The 19,181-nt window shown below is 32.4% G+C and overlaps 1 protein-coding gene across 3 annotated transcripts in view; it reads left to right on the forward strand.

The window, feature by feature from the left end:
• LOC138328016 (brain tumor protein-like) overlaps positions 1-18,674 on the forward strand; it is a 24,782-nt gene extending 6,108 nt beyond the window's left edge. The window contains exons 1-12 of one of the 3 annotated variants that reach the window (XM_069274586.1): positions 2,518-2,655; positions 4,449-4,939; positions 5,187-5,297; positions 5,740-6,000; positions 6,223-6,534; positions 7,342-7,753; positions 8,008-8,250; positions 8,544-8,652; positions 9,131-9,291; positions 9,681-9,869; positions 10,099-10,250; positions 10,452-18,674. In XM_069274586.1, coding sequence (XP_069130687.1) covers positions 4,481-4,939; positions 5,187-5,297; positions 5,740-6,000; positions 6,223-6,534; positions 7,342-7,753; positions 8,008-8,250; positions 8,544-8,652; positions 9,131-9,291; positions 9,681-9,869; positions 10,099-10,250; positions 10,452-10,760 — 2,718 coding nt within the window. In that variant the 5' untranslated portion in view covers positions 2,518-2,655; positions 4,449-4,480 and the 3' untranslated portion in view covers positions 10,761-18,674. Of the gene's footprint in view, positions 1-2,517; positions 2,656-2,976; positions 3,055-4,448; positions 4,940-5,186; positions 5,298-5,739; positions 6,001-6,222; positions 6,535-7,341; positions 7,754-8,007; positions 8,251-8,543; positions 8,653-9,130; positions 9,292-9,680; positions 9,870-10,098; positions 10,251-10,451 lie in introns of those variants that run through there. The other 2 variants (XM_069274588.1, XM_069274587.1) reach the window with 2 other exon arrangements.
• Positions 18,675-19,181: the final 507 nt, after the last annotated feature.

Raw genomic sequence — 19,181 nt, forward strand, 5'->3', positions numbered from 1 at the left:
CTTTTTCCGCTCACAGGTATGTCGTGTGTAAATTATAACCTCAACAGCTTGACTGTACTCATTCGCCAGTGTCCAACATTAGCCTTTATCACATGGGTATGAGAAATTAAGAGTGCCATACGACCATTTGTTGACGTTTTAGAGGTCTAGTTTAAAAATCAGAAAAAAAATCATACTTTACATAGTACTTACCATATAAGCTATAGTACTATGTAGAGTATGATTTTTCCGATCTTTTTATGTAGACCTCTAAAACGTCTAAAATTGTCTAAGGGCACTCTGGTGAGTCCAAAGTTATATGATATAAACTGTTAACTAATTGTCATATCCCTGTGGTAGTGATGGCCCATTTCAATCAGGTTACGCTGGAATTAAAAAGTAATATTACAGCATAGCCTTTTGATTCCATAGTTGACACTTCTGTACACATACAAGAATATGCAATACTGGTATTTATTACACATAGATGCATACAGAGGTGTGTATATATAATTATAGAATCAAATGCCTGTGATTACAGAGTATAAGCTCTTCGAACATCGTTGGAAAAAGTTATAAAATCCATCGCAGTTAAAAATATATTTAGAAATGTTCTCAATTATATAATATTTGTTTTTCAGTTTTTTGTTCTTTGTTTTATATTTTACAGATACATTAATAAAACACAATAACATATTTTCATTTTTCTTCGTCTTCTAGACTTAAGTTACACAATCATCTTCATCATTATTCTCTACATCTTCTTCTTCATCATCATTATCATCATCATCATCATATCATCATCATGATTATCATAATACCATCATCATCACCATTATCATCATCATCATCATCAACATCACCATCGTTATCACCACCATCATCATCACCTCATTCCTTTAGCGAAAAGAAATGGTCCAATATATTTCCTAATGCATTTACAATTTATTTACTAATACTTCGGATTTGTTTAAGAATATGTTTCCATTATTTTATGTTGCATTTGCTAAGTGCCTACGATACAGATACAATCATTAGTACTTTTATTGAATATCAACGAATTGATCATGAATGCATTCTTGTTGTTTTTATCACACTTGTCAGAATATTAATTATTAATCTGCAATTATTATCTACCAAGTTGTGTAACAATTCTAATTTTGCTATTTGTGATAACCTTTAATTCATTTCAACAATTATTGTTTATTGATCACTGATCAGTCCCAGCAACACGTCTAAATTCTATTTTTGTATTTATTTTCTTTTTTTTTTTAAATTTTATTATCTATTTTTTGGAGGGATGTGTTTCGGGGTTTCCAGCGATGAATATAAGTTTATATTAATCAGAAATATAATTATATATTATATACATATGTTAAAGTTTCTGCTAATGTACAAGCTCAGCGATTGTAAACTTATATACCTGTGTATAAAGCCTTGTGATGACCTAGATATCGCGGTCGCTATTACATTATTTATATCGGTATAGTCTGGGTTATTGAAGCGTGAAATATTTACTGGTGAGTGATATTAGAGTCACAGAGTATAGCCTCTGTGTGCGACTGTGTTTAATATTTAAGTTGTACTGAGTAACATACCTATATCATAAATGTATAACAATATCGATAATTAGCTGAGGAATTCCAGCCGATTCTAATATTTGATCTCGCGTAATTCTAATTTTAGATACAGGTGCGTTATAATGTAATGTGGTAAATTCCTAAATGTAGTATACAATTATTATATCGCAGTATCAAACTATTTTCCAATTTACAAGTACTACGCCAATAAAGCATGAATACAAATAAATCATAAGCTCCATACAATACATCAGTTTCTATATTCCAGGGGTTACTATCACTTTTGCTGTATTCACTCCTGGACTACATATATCTAATAATTATATAGTAATAGTAAAAATGAGGCAACATAAGACAGGTGTAATTTCGGCTGAATTTTGTCCTTGGATGTACTTCAAAAGAATCGATATCTACACTGTGGTTTACTGCGTGGCTTTGAAGTCGGGCGTAACTATCTCTGTAATCTTCAACTGAAAGGAAGTCTCTGCTGGTCTGTGATTGGTCAGATTTTTGCTCCTAGGCTGCCTCCTGTTTTACTATGAGATAGTCTACTCTAGGGATGGATAGGCCTAATTACGTCAGTGATAGTAACCCCTGGAGCATCAATAATGACAGTATATTTTGTTTCCCAAAATCGTGTTCAAGTGATATATAGGAAATGCTCAGTTAATGTATCATTGGTCAATAAAAGAACTGATAAGTGATACTTCCTTGGTCATTATCAAAAAGAGACTTTGGCTAGGTAACTTTCCCCACATACACTAAGAGTAAAAACTTAAGACCTATACTGTATTGACCTTTCATTTTTGCCATTTACCCTTTATAAATATTTGTATTTTTCTTTAGAACATTTTAATTCAATGTTAATTTGATGAAGTTGTAGAAGAGTTTCTACCTAAAATGCATTTATGGCATAGACGAAATATTCCCGCCAAATTCATGCGCATGTGCAGTACACCCAACTAGTCAATATTGGCAAAGTAGGCGAAGATGGCGGGAAGTCTGTTGAGTGCGTGGCAGATTTTAACGAATTTAACGTGATTTATGTCATGAACACACACTTTTTCGCTGATGACTTGATACTTCAACATTCCATGTAAGTAAAATGTACATAAGTGCTTTATTTTTTTGTCTCGGTCGTTACAAAATACGTTTTCAACTCTGTGAAGTAGCTGCGGAATTTTGATCCCACATGTTACACATCTTGACCCGATCATAGACAGATTATTACAAAAATATGCTTCATATTGTATGGAAGGTTAAAACGTTTTATCATCTAAGTACTTGTATATGCCGACGCGTTCACAACTGATTAGAAAATGCTAATATCGTGTCATTCAGCTCCATATTCGCACAGCTTGGTTATCGTCTAGCATGGAATTTTTGCACGCGCTGACGAGAACGGACGGCGCATTTCCGTTTCCCTAGGTCGTTCAAAACACCGACTAGATACCGATTTCCTGGTAAAGGATGTAAAGTGCAATATTATTAACAGGTTTGTTTGCTATACTGTGTATTCAGATGTCGTAACAAAGTATTTCGGTTAATAACGAAAGATGTAGCCATGGCAGACAATTTTTCATCGCGCATGTCCACCTGTCTGGAAATGTGCTAGGATATGACCTTAGCACACGGAAACGAAAATGGATAATGTGAATATTCGAGTCCATTCTCAAGCTATTCGCTTGCGCCGTTATCGCAAGAAAAGCTTTCTCTATTTGTTTAATCGTAATGCTATGGAGATAACACGTTTATAATGATGTAAACACAACTTTTGGTATGTTGGTATAAAAAGAGGGGAGGATTAAAGGTCAAGGTTAAATCAGGACATAATCGTCTACGAAAATAGATCAGAAATGGCGGTGTTTTATTGACTTTGGTGATAGAATAATACAATAAGCAGCTAAATATTCTTCACGCTGAAAAATATTTTATTTGACAGCAACACGTGACATAACTTAGCTCTTTTTCTTGCTGTCTGAAATTTCTGTTAAATAAGGAATCTCGACCCACATTTGAGCTAATGCATTTACTGCCCTTTGGAGTAGCAGATACTTGCTATAGGGATGAAACAGTAAGACATGTCAAGTGTTTTAAAATATTTTCATTCACATCCTTTCAGTTGTCACAGTATGATATAATGTTTTTAATGTGAATTACTTGATGTGGTATTTCAAATCCAGAATCATTTTGTTTGTTTATGCATTTAAGGTTAGATAGTTTGTTAATACATTTCATGTTAGATAGTTTGTAGATATTAAGTACAAAAATCATTGTAAGGTACTGTATTACTATAAATTTGTACTGATTATTAAATGCCCCAATATTTGCCCAATCCCTCTTTCATCTTTTAAAATATTTAACACTACTGAAATGCTTCTTTTTTAAAAGTGACTTAGATTTCTACATCATGATAGATACATTATACAAAATTTTAGGGCTGAAACGATTAGTCGAAGAATCGGAGGCGAAAAGATTAATGAAACTAATCGCTGATAATCGATTAAAGATTTTATTAATACAACCAATTTGGGGCCCTTTAGGTTTTTTTTGAGTCTGTTAATTTGTCATATTTCCATGTTAAAGTTTTTGAGCAAGTTTCTATTTTGTCTATTGTTTAAGCTTAAGTCATCAGAAATGTTTATGATTTTATTTTCCTAATGTGTATGGATGCTGAACGTGATAATACAACCAATTTGGGGCCCTTTAGGGGTTTTTTGAGTCTGTTAATTTGTCATATTTCCATGTTTAAATAGTAAATACTTGCATTGAACATCAACTTCTTCTGAATAGGCGAGCTTTGCTGTTCTCCAACAGCTCTTGTTTTTAAATATCAATTTATAACTATAAATTCCGTCAGTAATTTCCCAAATTTGTTTTTGTTTTCAGTTGTCGAATACATTGATACTGATTGAAAGATCATGGCTGCTACTTTGTTGGCATCAGAGGAAAATTCACCCACAGACTCCCCGATAGCTTCACCTCTACCTAGCTTAGAATCTGAGGAACATGCTTGTCCTATTTGTGAAGAAAAACTTAACCAGCCAAAGGTTCTTGACTGTCTTCATGTATTCTGCCAGGCATGTTTAGAGAAATCACTGGAAGAGCCAACAGATGGAGGAGATGCATCGTCTGGGTACATCAAGTGCCAGACATGCAAACAAGAGACAAAAGTTCCAACCAAGGGAGTTGAGGACTTACAAGCAGATTATGTTACAGTAGATCTGTTGGAGATGTCCTCGATTGAGGACATGCAAATTGTTTGTACTAGTTGCAAGGCCAAGGAGAAGGCAGTTGCCAGGTGCAGTGACTGTGCCAACTTCCTGTGCACTAACTGTGTGACGGCTCACCAGTTCATGCGATGCTTTGATAATCACAAGGTTTGTTATTTTTAGAATCTATTTCTTTTGTATTACAGTAAAAGGAATGTTTAGACATTTCAACTTTTACATTGGAAATATTAGGCAATGACTTGTTTGATTTTTCTATCAATATTTAATGTATAATTTTATATTTAAGTGATACAAGATCCTCTACATCAGATCAATTAAAATCAATTTTTATATTGATTTGTAAACAAAATTATTCACAGTTTTATATTTCATTTCTGTATTTTTTTATTTGTAGGTGGTTTCTTTTGAGGAAATACAAAAAGGAGATGGACTTCCAATCCACAAACCAATATATTGTCCCTCACACACCTCAGAAACCATGAGACATTTTTGCAGTACATGTGAGGTATGCTGTTTGATCTTGCAACTTCAGCTGTGTAGTCTTCTGTTATTTGGAGCTAACTTTTATAAATAAAACCCCTTAATTTTAAGTGACTGTCCAGTAGAAAAAGCATTTTGTGACCAAATATCAAAGTCCTTGGCACAGATGATATTATCATAAACAAATTAATAACTTTTCAGTATTCACTAAATTGTTTTCTAATTCTATATATTTCCATGAAATCAAATCAACAACCTTTCCAGTTTCGGGTTAATTGGATAGGTTTTAAGTTTGCTAAAGGAATACATTGCAGAGAAGATAATTAGGTTTGAACATTAAAGCTAAATGAGTGATGAGTTAATTAAAAATCATATGTGTTGATTTGTATGGGGTTGCTTGTGATTTTGTGGAATGCAGCAACATTTTATTTACTGAAACTATTTCATGGCTATTGAACATTTTTCAGATGCCAATTTGCAATGAATGTTTACTGGCAGACCACAAGGCTCCAGAACATTTCTCTGAGAGAATAAATGACATTGAGGGAAAGTTCTTTGATGAAATCCAGAACCTGATCACAGAGAGCAAGAGTAAAATAAAATTCTGTGATGAGGCCTCGAGTACTCTGGAGAATGGCCTTAGTGAGCTTCAGATGCAGCGTGACAATGCCAAGGGGCTTATACAAGAAACATTCCAAAGCTACAAAGCAATGCTCGAGAAGAGAAGGGTAAGAATGGAAAATAAGAATATGCTGAAAATTCCTCTGGGTTTATTTATAAGGTAACAAATAGATAAGTTCACTATATTTGATTGTCATGTGCAAGGCAGTATCCAATATGTAACAGTGTGAAATAGTGGATTAAGGTAACAATATTTAATAGTTATGTCACCATTCAGTCTAGGCTTTCATGTGTCAGGTTAGGGTCAATTTGATAATTTATTTTCACAGGATGATTTACTTCAAGAAATGGAAGATTTGCACTCAAAGCAAGAGCTTGGAATCATGGACATGTTTCACAACCTAGAAAAGACTGTGGATAAAATTGAAGATGGCAGCAAATTTGCAGAGATGGTCACAAAGCATGGAAATGGATTGCAAGTGATTTTGTTAAAGAAGATGATATCATCTCAGCTTCTGTCATTGATAAACAACACTCCCATACCAGATGTGGCTATATCCATCGAATTCCACACCGACACAGATGTCTTCCAACAAGCTGTGAAGAATTGTTTTGGCTCATTCTCCCAACCAGAGGCAAAGGTTTGTTCTGAACAAAGTTTCCATGACTTTGCCAGTTTTGTGCTTAATTTTCTTTGTCAGGATTTGGTTTTGCAATGACAAAATTTTGAATGAAAAGGAAATTAATGTTGACATTGTTCTATTATCCAGTGTAATAAAAACTTTGTTTTGGTTTTTATGGCTCATCTTCAACCAAGGTTACTTGGGGCTGAACTACAAGTCCAACAAAAGTTGAAAGATACATAATCATAATGATTGCATCTAAAAAAATCAGGATAAGATAGGCAAATAATGATTAAAATACAGACTTTAAATTTCAATTTTATTAGAAGATTGTTTGGGGTAAAATAGTTTTGTCTAAAACACATGAGAAAAATCTTGCACAATCAATGTTGATGGAATGATAAAATTTTGATTGGTACTAATGGCATTCTACTGAACACTTAGTTTATACTGTAATTTTATTTCACTTAGTTTATACTGTAATTTTATTTCACTTAGTTTATACTGTAATTTTATTTCACTTAGTTTATACTGTAATTTTATTTCACTTAGTTTATACTGTAATTTTATTTCACTTAGTTTATACTGTAATTTTATTTCACTTAGTTTATACTGTAATTTTATTTCACTTAGTTTATACTGTAATTTTATTTCACTTAGTTTATACTGTAATTTTATTTCACTTAGTTTATACTGTAATTTTATTTCACTTAGTTTATACTGTTATTTTATTTCACTTAGTTTATACTGTAATTCTACTGAACACTTAGTTTATACTGTAATTTTATTTCACTTAGTTTATACTGTAATTTTATTTTTCTTCAGGTTGAGGAACAACAGTCACCATCGCTGACATCTTCATTTGAAAATGAAACCTTCATGAATCCAAGCAATTTGTTAGGCCTTAACAAATTTGATCGCACATTGATCCCTCCTTCCTCTGAATTCATCCAGAGTCCGATGATGCCTCCAGCATCCATGAGTGAGACCAGTATACCGGGCATGCCTCCCATGCCCAACATGACAGGAGGACATAGTATCATGGCCACAGCCATTACTGGGGGATCCCAGTCCTGCCAGGAACCTGTCAGTCTGTCCCGTAACTCCCACAGCCCAGCCATGTCTGATAGCGGGATATCGGTCGACACTGCCAGCAACAACAGTGGCTCAAGTGCACCAATGTTAAACAACATCCAGGCGTTGGCCAAACTTCATCCCATTGGGTTCAGTAATCAAGGTATAAATATAAGTTTGTACTACTTGTATGTTGTTGGTTCCCTTTAGTGGATAGAACTTCATTTTTGCTTATTTTGTAATTATATATATATATTTATTTATTTTTTTCGTTAGTGGCAATAAATACGGAATTATCAGATACATACAAATAGACACATATTTGTACCTGCTGATAGGACTGGATGATTATAACACATTAGTGTAAAGTGGTAGTGTCACTAGGGTAATAACCTTGTAAAATGAATACATTATCAGGTCTGCCACCCAGTTCTAGTGGAGGGACACCAACACCCATCAATCCAGATGCTGGCATGATGATGCAGCAGCAGCCTCCAACCCCGCGGTCTCAGACCCCAACACTCGACTCCATTGTGGACATGCTGCATCAGTCCCATAACCCCAGCAGAGGACTTAGTAACATGTGTGCCAGTGGCAGCATGGGGAGCATCGGTAGTGTCAACAGCATTGGTACCATTGGCAACATGATGAACCCCCCAGGTAAGTCTTGTTCACTGTGACAGAGTGTGCTAATTCTATAGTAATGCTGCAGTGAGGAACAGTTTTATGTTTGACCTAAATTTCTGATTGCAACTTATGTCTGATGGCCATAATTTTTTTAGTGATCGAAAGTCTCATTGTTAGTTTGTAAATTTAAATTTTACACCTTAAAGTTGAAAATTTGATGCTAATACCATGAATATTACATTTAATCCTTATGCTTAATTTTGAGAAACTTGATATGATATACAATGATATAAATGAAACTTCAGTAATATGTATTAATTTTACAGTCCCAATTGGAACTGAAAGAAGTGTAAGCAGTGTCAGTCCAACTGGAACATCCGTCAGCTACCCACCACCAGTACGCAGGGGCAGTAAAATGAGTGCCATGCAGATCAGGTCAGTGTTTTTTTGTTGTCGTTTTTTCGACGGGCTGCAACTTCACACAGAATATGTGATACATTGCATGTGATCAGATGAAATATGCATCAGTTCATTTACTACGTTCATTTTCAGTTATAAAACCCAAAAGCTGTGATGAATGCTCATAAGTTAAAATATTTTACTTTATGGTGATGCTGAGAGTTTTAATGGTTTTGAAAGTCAACCGTAAGTCAATCATAGACATTAAAAAATATTTTTAATATATATGCAAACAAGTATATATATATTGTCTTATCAATTTGAAATAAATTGTAAAGGGCTGTTCCAAACTATTGGAAGGGTGGGAGGCACTTTCTTTGAGGCATCAAACTTTAATACAAGTGCCAACCACTCTTCCCAAATGTATAATTCTGTAATAGCCCTAAGCCCTTTGAATCTTAAAAAAAAGTGTGTTTCATTTCTCCACTAAATTCTACCAAACATTTCTGTACAGGTGCAAATTTGGACAGCTAGGTCCAGGAAAAGGACAGTTTAACTCTCCACATGGATTCTGTTTGGGGATGGAAGAAGACATCATTGTTGCAGATACCAACAATCACAGAGTTCAAGTTTTCGAGAAAACTGGTGAATTCAAATATCAGTTTGGTATCCCAGGTAAGTTAGGTTTGTCTCTGTCATTCCATAAAGTTGTATATATAGTTGTTAAGGTGCTAGAAAAATGGAAAGGCAGGTGAATGTAAATAAAGTTTCAATGTAGAAGGCTTTTCTAGTGAATTTACTGCATCCAAGATCTTTTTCCAAAACAATTAAAATTTCCTTCTGCTGCTATCAGTGGAAAAGTAACTTCATGATCAAAAATCCATTTATTTGCCACAACCAAGGTCTTGTGCTCCAGCTCAAACAGATTATGACAATGAGGTAATGACAGTGCAGACAAGACGTGTAATTCTGGTATCAAAATTGTCTTTAGATTACCAGTTATATCTTAGATAGTTTACTGTAACAAAAATTCAGAACAATTATATCTTTATTTTTGTGTTCAGGGAGGGAAGAAGGACAGCTCTGGTATCCACGCAAGATTGCAGTCATGAGAAGCAGTGGAAAATATGTTGTATGCGATCGTGGAAACGAACGCTCTCGCATGCAGATGTTCACTCGCAATGGACATTTCGTCAAGAAGATAGCGATCCGTTATATTGACATTGTTGCTGGACTGGCCATTACTTCGCAAGGTAAATTTAGGGTTTTATTTCAAATTTGGGGAAAGACTGTCGGAGACAATCTAGGTTGTATTGAATCTATGATTGTCTGCTGCAAGATCAAAATGTCATTGATATCATGTGTTTGAATTATTTATTTACTCTGGATTTTTTTGTCTGCAGTCTGACACCTGTTAATATGTATATGTAATCTGACCTGGTATTATGTTTTGTAAAGGTAATATGGTGAATTCCTTTTCAGGGCACATTGTTGCAGTGGACAGTGTTTCTCCAACAGTTTTCTGCATTGCTGAGACTGGAGACCTCGTCAAATGGTTTGACTGCAGTGACTACATGAGAGAACCCTCGGACATAGCAATAAGTGGCAAGGAGTATTTTGTCTGTGATTTCAAGGTAATTAGTTGCATTATTCTTCTACAGGTTCATTTGTCTTTGATAAAATTGTGTGTCTGATAACTTTACTGTCCTGATGATAGGTATGATGTTCTGTTTTCATGGCTGACTTTATGGTTGAGATAACAACCTAGAATAAAGTTATTTTCATGCTTTATACAGCTGAGTTCAGTTTGTAAACAATATTTTATGTTTTACTAGGGTCATTGTGTAGTTGTCTTCAATGATGATGGTGCATTTGTTCGTCGTATTGGCTGTGAGAATATTACCAACTATCCAAACGGTATAGATATCAGCGATGCTGGAGATGTCCTAATCGGCGACAGTCATGGTAACCGTTTCCATGTAGGAGTTTTCCAGAGGGATGGCTCTCTCATCGGGGAATTTGAGTGTCCATATGTGAAGGTCAGCCGTTGCTGTGGACTGAAGATTACTTCAGAGGGTTATGTGGTGACCCTTGCTAAGAATAACCACCATGTTTTGGTACTAAACACCTTGTATATTACTTAAGAATTAGCGAGAACAGCTCGGATATCCTGTAGTTTACAGCTTTTGCTGTGTTGGGTGTTGTTTACAACATACACCCATGATAAGTAGTTGTAGCCACATGTTAATGATTTTTTTCCTTTTTTTGTTTTTGTTTATTTTTCAAGTTTACATTTACTCCCCCTTTTTTCATTTTAACAATTATAGTTTATATTCCAGATAATTACAGTAACATGTTTATTTTGATAACCCGGTCCTGTTTTGAATCAGAAAAAATGAAAGGTATTACTTGAAATCTTCCTGCAAATTTGCAGGGTTGGGTTACAGGAGCATCCTTTGTTATTATTTTTTTTTTTTTACTAACAATAAAAATCGTTTTCTAATCGTTGTAAAATCATTAGCTATGTAATCAGATTCATTGAGCAATGAAAATCACACATTTACACTGTATAAGTTTTTAAAAAGTAGGGGAAAAATGCATTAAAAAAAATACAAAAAAAAATACAAAGACAGCTCAAAGCTATTTATGGATGGCTTTAGAATATAGAGCATTATGTATACAACACAAGCTTATCTCTAGTCACATACTCGACCCTTTATTAATGATATAACATGACCAGTTTTTTGCTGTGCCTTAAAGGGATTATGATTTTTTTTCTTTGTTATATTTTATCTGTGTTCATCCTAAAAAATGATGGCTTTACAATGAGATCACATATTTTGAATGGTGATGTTTAAAAGATATATATGTATATGTCTTAGTTGTATACTTTTTAACTGGTTATATTACATTTATATATAGATTACAGATTGCTCATGTTTTCATACATGGTTATTATTATGTATATTAACACTTTGGTATGTACCCACCATTATGCATACTGTAGTATATGGTATCATAATCAAAATATTGTTGATTTGTTTACTGAATTATTCCTATATTGGGTTCATGCCGTTAGTAACCCAAGGGCCATTATTACATGGTGATAATTAAATATATTAAGTTCTTTTTCTTCTTTTTTTTTTTCTTTTTTTTTTTCTCCAAAGGTATTCCGGATGTATATTTTATCCAACTAATTTTTGACTGCAGTTTAAATTTAATTAGAAAAAAAAATGGAAATGTGTCTCCCTTTTGAGCACATTTTTACAATCTACTTATTTAGTCTCACATTGTTTCAAACTTTTCATTATATGACAATCTAGTTTTAGTGGTTACAACGAGCTTTTCATGTTTTGAAGAGATATTTGTCTTAATGTTCATGTTCTTCAATGTTTAAAGAATTGTATTAGAATGTTACAAATGTACAAAAAAAAAAAGAGTTTTGAGAAATTGTTTTATTCGAATGCTTTCAAATTTTGACAGTTTGCATTTAACAATGTTTGATTGTTCCTATCCCTGAATTTTCAGGTGTTTGATGTGAATAACTGTTTGCATATTTCTTTGCCAAGAATCTTTCACATTATTGTAAATAGGGTAATTTACAACAAAAAAAAGTTATAATTATTGTTGATTTATTTGCTGTTGTTATTGGGGCAGGTTTTTTGAATTGCTCATAAACCTGTGGTAATTTTCAGCAGCATTTTTTGTCCTGTAGTTATTTTTTTTTCTTTTGACCCGGAAAGTGCCATCTAGTGATCATAAGATTTGTCGGTATTGCATATGATGAAACGGAAAGCACCTTGCAAGCATTAACAGCAATGTGATTGCAAGTTAATTGCAATTATACATATTTTTTTTTTATTTGTTCTCTATTCCTGTCGTTTTCATTTACAGATTTGATTGAAAATCCTATATACATATATATGTAATAATACATGTTGATATTATATGTTTGGTCTTGGTCTAAATAGTCATTGTTATATGTAATTTTATATCTCCCATTGTTCTTATGCAGGGTCTTTATAGGCATTCAAAGCACTTGTCTATCAAGCTTGATTAATTAAATAAATAAAAAAGACGATTATTTTCCATGATAAAAATTATATATAAATTGGAAAAATGAGAGATATTCGCCAGAGTAAGGGCCTGAAAATTTGATTTTTGATTTTTTTTTTTTTTATGTATATCTTAATTTCTTTTTACATATACAGCTGTTAAATCAAAATATGGAGAGTGAAAATGAATCGCAATAAGCTAGTAATAATTGACCCTGCTGATTTTTGTTCACATATTGAGTAACTATATTGCGAAGTGTTGGAGGGACCAGTATCTAATAGATTCTATATTGTTTTGTGCTAGTGAGCCTGTGTGTAGCAGATCGTGTGAATGAGGGAGTGAGATATATAACATATATATATATATACATATTATTACAGTAATGTATACTTTGGTATATATATAGATAGATGAATAAGTAACCTTTGTTTTGTATTCGGAGATATTTTCAGACACAATATATATGGACAACTTTTGAAATTTTGTTTTATTTGTGCTCAATTTCTGAAGACTGCCTAACACTACAGGCAACATTAATATTTATAACATACCTCTAATACTGTATAATTAATATTATACCTCGCTCCAAAACAATGGTACTCCTGTAAGTCAGCCAGTCTAAAGAATGCTAGAATGCTGACATATTGTAACTTGAAAATAAGATCAATAATTCAGTTAATATTAAATAACTATGCAGGAAAATTCTTACTAATATGTGATGAATCTGTTTTTCTCTGAAGATTGCAGTCTTTTAAAGTGGGAAATATTTCAACAGATCACTGTTCAAGTTTGAAAGCACTTATTGAAAAGAACAAGGTATTGTTAGAACGATGTTGTGTAAGTAAAGACTTGAATGTGTCATTATTGGATGCATAAAGACATTTGTTGAAAAATTGGGCCTTTCACTGCAATCTCCAGAGATATTTTGTTGGTCAAAATAAGCCCAAAGGAGATTTTTTATTATTTGTTAACTTTGAATCAAGATTACATATATATTTTTTATTTGAATGGTATGTTATGTGAAGCGGGGCACAGAAAAAGGGTTATGTACCATGAGTATTGTTTATATGTTAAAATGTTACATTCACTAGAATAAGAGGGTCAATTTTTTGGGGGGGAAATACAATGCAGTTGTAATACAAAAATGTTGTGGATAAAAACTTTACAACACCCTCTCTGATTTTTACATTCATTATTAAGGATCTCAGAAAGTGAATCAAAGTAATAACTTTAACTGCAATATTCTTGCCATTGTGATTTGTTAGTAATACCACTAATCAGCATAATACTCCTGGGTATGCATTTTTGATCCTGTCTGCATTGCACAAATCTTTCTTTCTGGATTCCAGAAATGTCACCACTGGTAGACATTGAAATATGAAATTGAATTTAAACTTCATAGATTGTATTCACACTAGAAAAAAAACTGTCTTAAGAACAGTAAAAAGTAACTTTTTGGAAAAGAACTGTGTATTGCAAACAAATATGTTGCCAAATATTTTCCTAATTTTTATTATATTTTTCTTTATATACACAATATACATGAAATGTTTACATGTTGGATTTTTAAACTGTCTCTGATATATTTTTTGTGAATGATGTTTTTGATTCCTGTCAGCAAAACAAATTGGCATCTTGATGCTGGATTAAGCAGTGCTAAAGCTCACAAGGAGCTGATAAAGAAAACAATGACTTGGATTCCTACCACAGATAATGCTAAATTTTAGCAAGGTTAAAAAGAAAAAAATGACTTATATTCCTGTAACAGATTGTATAATTTTTATGAAGATTGTCGGTTTGAACTTTGACAAATGAAAAGACAACAAGCAAATACAAAGTATTGAAAATGTATTCCAGTAACTGAGTTCTAATTCAAAATTTTCAGATTAATTTAATTTGGAGCTGAGCTGAAGTAATTTTGTAAGAGCTGCCAGCTGTTTTGTCAGAGGAATCTTCAATAGTTAAGATTGCATATCAGTAAACTTAATAAAATGTTAAAAAGATATTAATTTTTGAATTGTAGCAAGTTATGCACCATTGTTATAAATAATTAAAGATTTAGTGCTTTCCCCATATATTGTAATAATTTTAAGGATTAACATGTTTTTTATATACAGTGGGTATATATAATAGGCATAAAATGTCATCTTTAGTTTGTATGTCCCAGTGTTGTTCTTGTTGATACATTTTCCATTTCATCATAATGCAAGCTGACAATTTTACTTGGTATATACTGTAAATGTTGATATTGAGGACAGTAGAGATAATCATTGTAACCCTCCATGGATATGACTCGGGTCCACAGGGAATATCAAAACTTTTTTTACAATACAAACTTTATTGAATAGAAGTGGTGCTCTGCCTTTGAAATATTGTATACTGTTTGCGTATTTTGGCAAATTTTCCCCTACCCAGATTTATTATTTTAATTCTTTGTACTTAGTAAAACATTTTGTTTTATGTCCCCGTCACTCCTCTCTTGCTTTAGTTATATTAATGTGTTTACATTTAATCCATGTTTAGTCCGACTTTGGTCAATCATTATTTACAATTATATTTTCTCTTTAATAAAACTTTTGTTGATTGAGTAGGTTAGACCACTAATTTGGTTGATTTCTCTTCTTCTTTTTCTTTTCTTTCTTTTTTCAGTATTTAGTGTGATGTCGATCAGTCATCCATGTTGCTCGGTCAGATATTGTGAACAATGTTAGGTGTTTCTTTTATTTGGTAATTTTCATCCTCTTTATTATTATTTTTGAAATACTTTATTAATTATAATTACACTTTTCATATACAATTATATATAAATAATATTTTGCAATGTTATTTTTTCTAGTATTCAACCAATATCGATTCCGAGTGGAATAACCGCCATATACATACATAGATATACAAATGTACAGCAATTATTGTATTAAATGAGCCTGATTTTAATTTACAATAGTGGCTAACAAGGGAATCTATTGACATGTAGCTAAAATTGATGGGCAGTTCTAGGCCTGCACATATCTTATGTAGGTATGATGCCACTAGAGTTGAAGCGTAAAGAAAACATCAAGAGAGTTCCAATTTGGAATATTTTTGATTGTTTATTGCCAAATAAGGCTGCTTTGTTCTGTTTAACACAATATATAATACATTCAGGAATTAATGATGTGTTTTATTGTAGGGGAATGGTTTATCATTTTCAAATCATCCATTATTAATATTTAAGAAAAAAGTGAAAAAAATAATATGAAAAAAAAATGTTAAAAAAATTACATGTGCTTTTATGTTTTGCCATTCCTAGTTTTTTTGTTCAATTTTGTAAATGACTTTGCAATGATATACAAATTAATTCACAAGTCTGGTTATTATTATACATTGATTTTTTTTGTCAGTTGCACATAATTCCTGGATGGTTGGAGCATATTTTTAGATTGATATATATACAACTAATACAAGGCTGATTCTCGTTGCGTACTTTTGATTTTAACTTGTGCAGGGAGTACCATGTTTTTATTGATTTTAACCTGCTTTTATCTGCATTCCGTGATCAATACAAATGATTTCTTTTGTTATCCTTTAGATTTATCTTTATTTTCCTCTTCAGCTTTGGCGTTTTGTGGACTTGCTTGGACTGTGGTGTGCTTTTGTAAATCTATTTCAGCGTGGCTTCTTTTACAGTTGCTTTATTGAGAAATAAGTGACATGACAAATACATGCAATAAGTTTTTGGTAGGGTTTTCCAGATTAATATTGTTATTTTTGATACTGCATATTTTATGAGGTCTTGAATGTCACTCCAGTTGTATATTAATATGCTTTAAAGGTTATACATGCAGCTTAAGTTTTCAGTAGTTTGTTTATTTCTATTTGCCATACCCAAGCAGTTAACATCCTGTTAGGTTTCCTATACATAAATAATGGTAACAGTTTGGTCAAAGAATTAAAAAAAAAAAAAAAAATGTCATTTGTTTTCACAGGTAAAAGTAAACTAGATATATTCAAGATTTTAGACTGATTGTTGTCCATACCAGGCAATGTCTAACATAAGATTGTACATCTAGTGGCCATGTTATGATAAGTACCGAACTGTGTGACCATTCACACAATGTTATACTATAGTTCAGCTCAGGAAATCTACAATATCTCCAGTATATAGGATAACTTGTTCAATTAATTCCCAGTAAAGGCACTGGACAAAAGGACATTCCTTCATTTACACATCAGGGAAGTGTTTAAATTTTAAACAGAAAATGGCTATGGCTTAATCAATTACTTGGGGTCTTGTACCAATGCAGTATTTATATGAAGGTTATGGTTTTCAATATTCAGAATGGAAAGCAAATTGCCCATTTAGATTCATCTAGGCATCCTAAAACTGTCAATAAACAAAGGAATGCCTTTTAAATAAATAATTAAAAAAAAAAGAACATTGATGTTAGATTATCTGTGTCATATTAAGTTGGGAATCAGTACTAGTGAAGGCATATAGAAGTTCCTGTTGCCTGGTTAATACTCCGATAAATATTCGCTTCTTCAATGAAGTGAAGTGACTTGATTCCAGTTATATATTTCTATAGTTTTTCTTTGATCTGTTTTAAGTCTACTATACAATGTTAACAGATATACGAGGTAACTTTGGACATTTGACTTTCCCTACTACAGATATGTTCCTGTGAGTCCACACCTTATTCAACAAGTCAGACTTGTGCTGACTGCTATTGGGAAAGTAAAGCAAAAGTTCCATTCCCCATCAGGATTGAAAATGGTGTTAAATGCAAATCTGTTTGGAAATCTCTTCTATTTAATCTCGGAATGCAGATGAAAGTATTTATGTATTATATTATAATGTTGTATAATAAGAGGGTATAAAACTTGCTACAGTTGGTAATTGTAATTTTAATTAATGGGGCAACTACATAAGGTGTGGTATATTAACAACGAATTTTGTGATTTATTTTCTTCTCTATTCCATGACAGGAATCCAACATATTGGTGTATATGCGATTCTTGCTTGTCACTTTACATTTATATGAAAATAATGTACTTTTTGTTTATATAATGTGAATAACAAACAATTGTTTTTTTGGAAAAAGAATTTAATGTTGATTGCTGGTTCTCAAAAATCTGATCTAAGACATTTTACAAAGTCCCATGTAAGTTGGTTCTGTGTTTAGCTGTCTGTGATCCAGTTCCAGGTGTTTTTGTCCTTTTTGTCACCGATAGAAAAGTGCATATCATCGGTAATATTTTAACAGACTTTTGTACATTTATCTTTCTGATACCAAGAGGTGGGTTTCCATTAACAACTTTTACATAATATTTACATGACAGTATGATGTTAATACTTTATTATTAATAGTTCAGGCCCATTACCTCATCATCAAGGACTGCAATGGCATGTATAACTCGTTTGAACTTATTTAATGACTAGAATAGTTCATTATGAACTTTCAAGGGTGAAAGAGTTAAGTAAAAGAAAAACTCCTGGAAAATCTAAAATAAGCAGCATTGAGAAAACTTTAAAATTGGATAAAAAATTGGCTGATATATTTGATAACTATGTCAATCAAGTCCTTGAGGAAAGGTGCAGGGCCTTGAACAAAAGCCCTTCCTCAGCCAGTACATGTATATATACAATGTATAGATCGTAACAGGAGTTGTGTACTTACCGACATTGTTTATAGCAACGTATCTTTTATTATTGATTACATATCTACGTTTGTACAAAAAGTGGGAAACAAAACACTGGGCTATCTGTCAGAACTGCAGATCATCTTTTCGGTTTGGTGATGTATGTAAAGAATGCATGAATCAGCCTTTTCTTTATACATATACTCAGCATTATATTAGTTGTTCTTTTCTGCTTTCCAACCAGAAGGGAATTTGTGATAGTTTACACAAGTATTGATATATATTATTACTATTTTTGAAAAGAAAAAAAAAATTAACTATAATTTCCTATTGTTTATGTCCAGGAAATTGTATGCAAGTGGAATAAAGGTGTTTCATTCAAATTGTTTCATTTTTTCTATCTCTCACTTTCCCAAAAGTTATTTATATGGAATATGTAATTTATTATCCTGACTTTGAATAGACTGCTAAACCAGCCTCTTATTTTTTTTCTCCTTTTTACAATTATATATTAAAGTCCCATAAAGCTTTCACAAACTCTGCTGAGATGTACACTAGGATTCCTTAAAGATACTCCACTGCCGACAGAGCATAAATGATATTCATTATTTGAACAATAATTGGTGTTCAATCTTGTGTATACATGTCTAATTAACACAAATATATATTTTTTTATTTTGCCTTTGGTGCATGTGCAATCAGTACTTCATTCCATATAGAATATAGTGCGTCAGATTTTTTTCGTGATGCAATTAATTATTTTTCATATTTTTAACTTGACGTAGAACTAGAAGCTAAAACTTTTCAATGTGGGTAATGGTGTAAAGTAAGTAATTTTTTGTTACTGAAGAAAATACTAAATCGTCTGCTCCTGTGAAATAATACCATTT

The sequence above is a fragment of the Argopecten irradians genome, chromosome 7 (genome assembly GCF_041381155.1).
Source record: "Argopecten irradians isolate NY chromosome 7, Ai_NY, whole genome shotgun sequence".
Taxonomy (NCBI): Eukaryota; Metazoa; Mollusca; class Bivalvia; order Pectinida; family Pectinidae; genus Argopecten; species Argopecten irradians.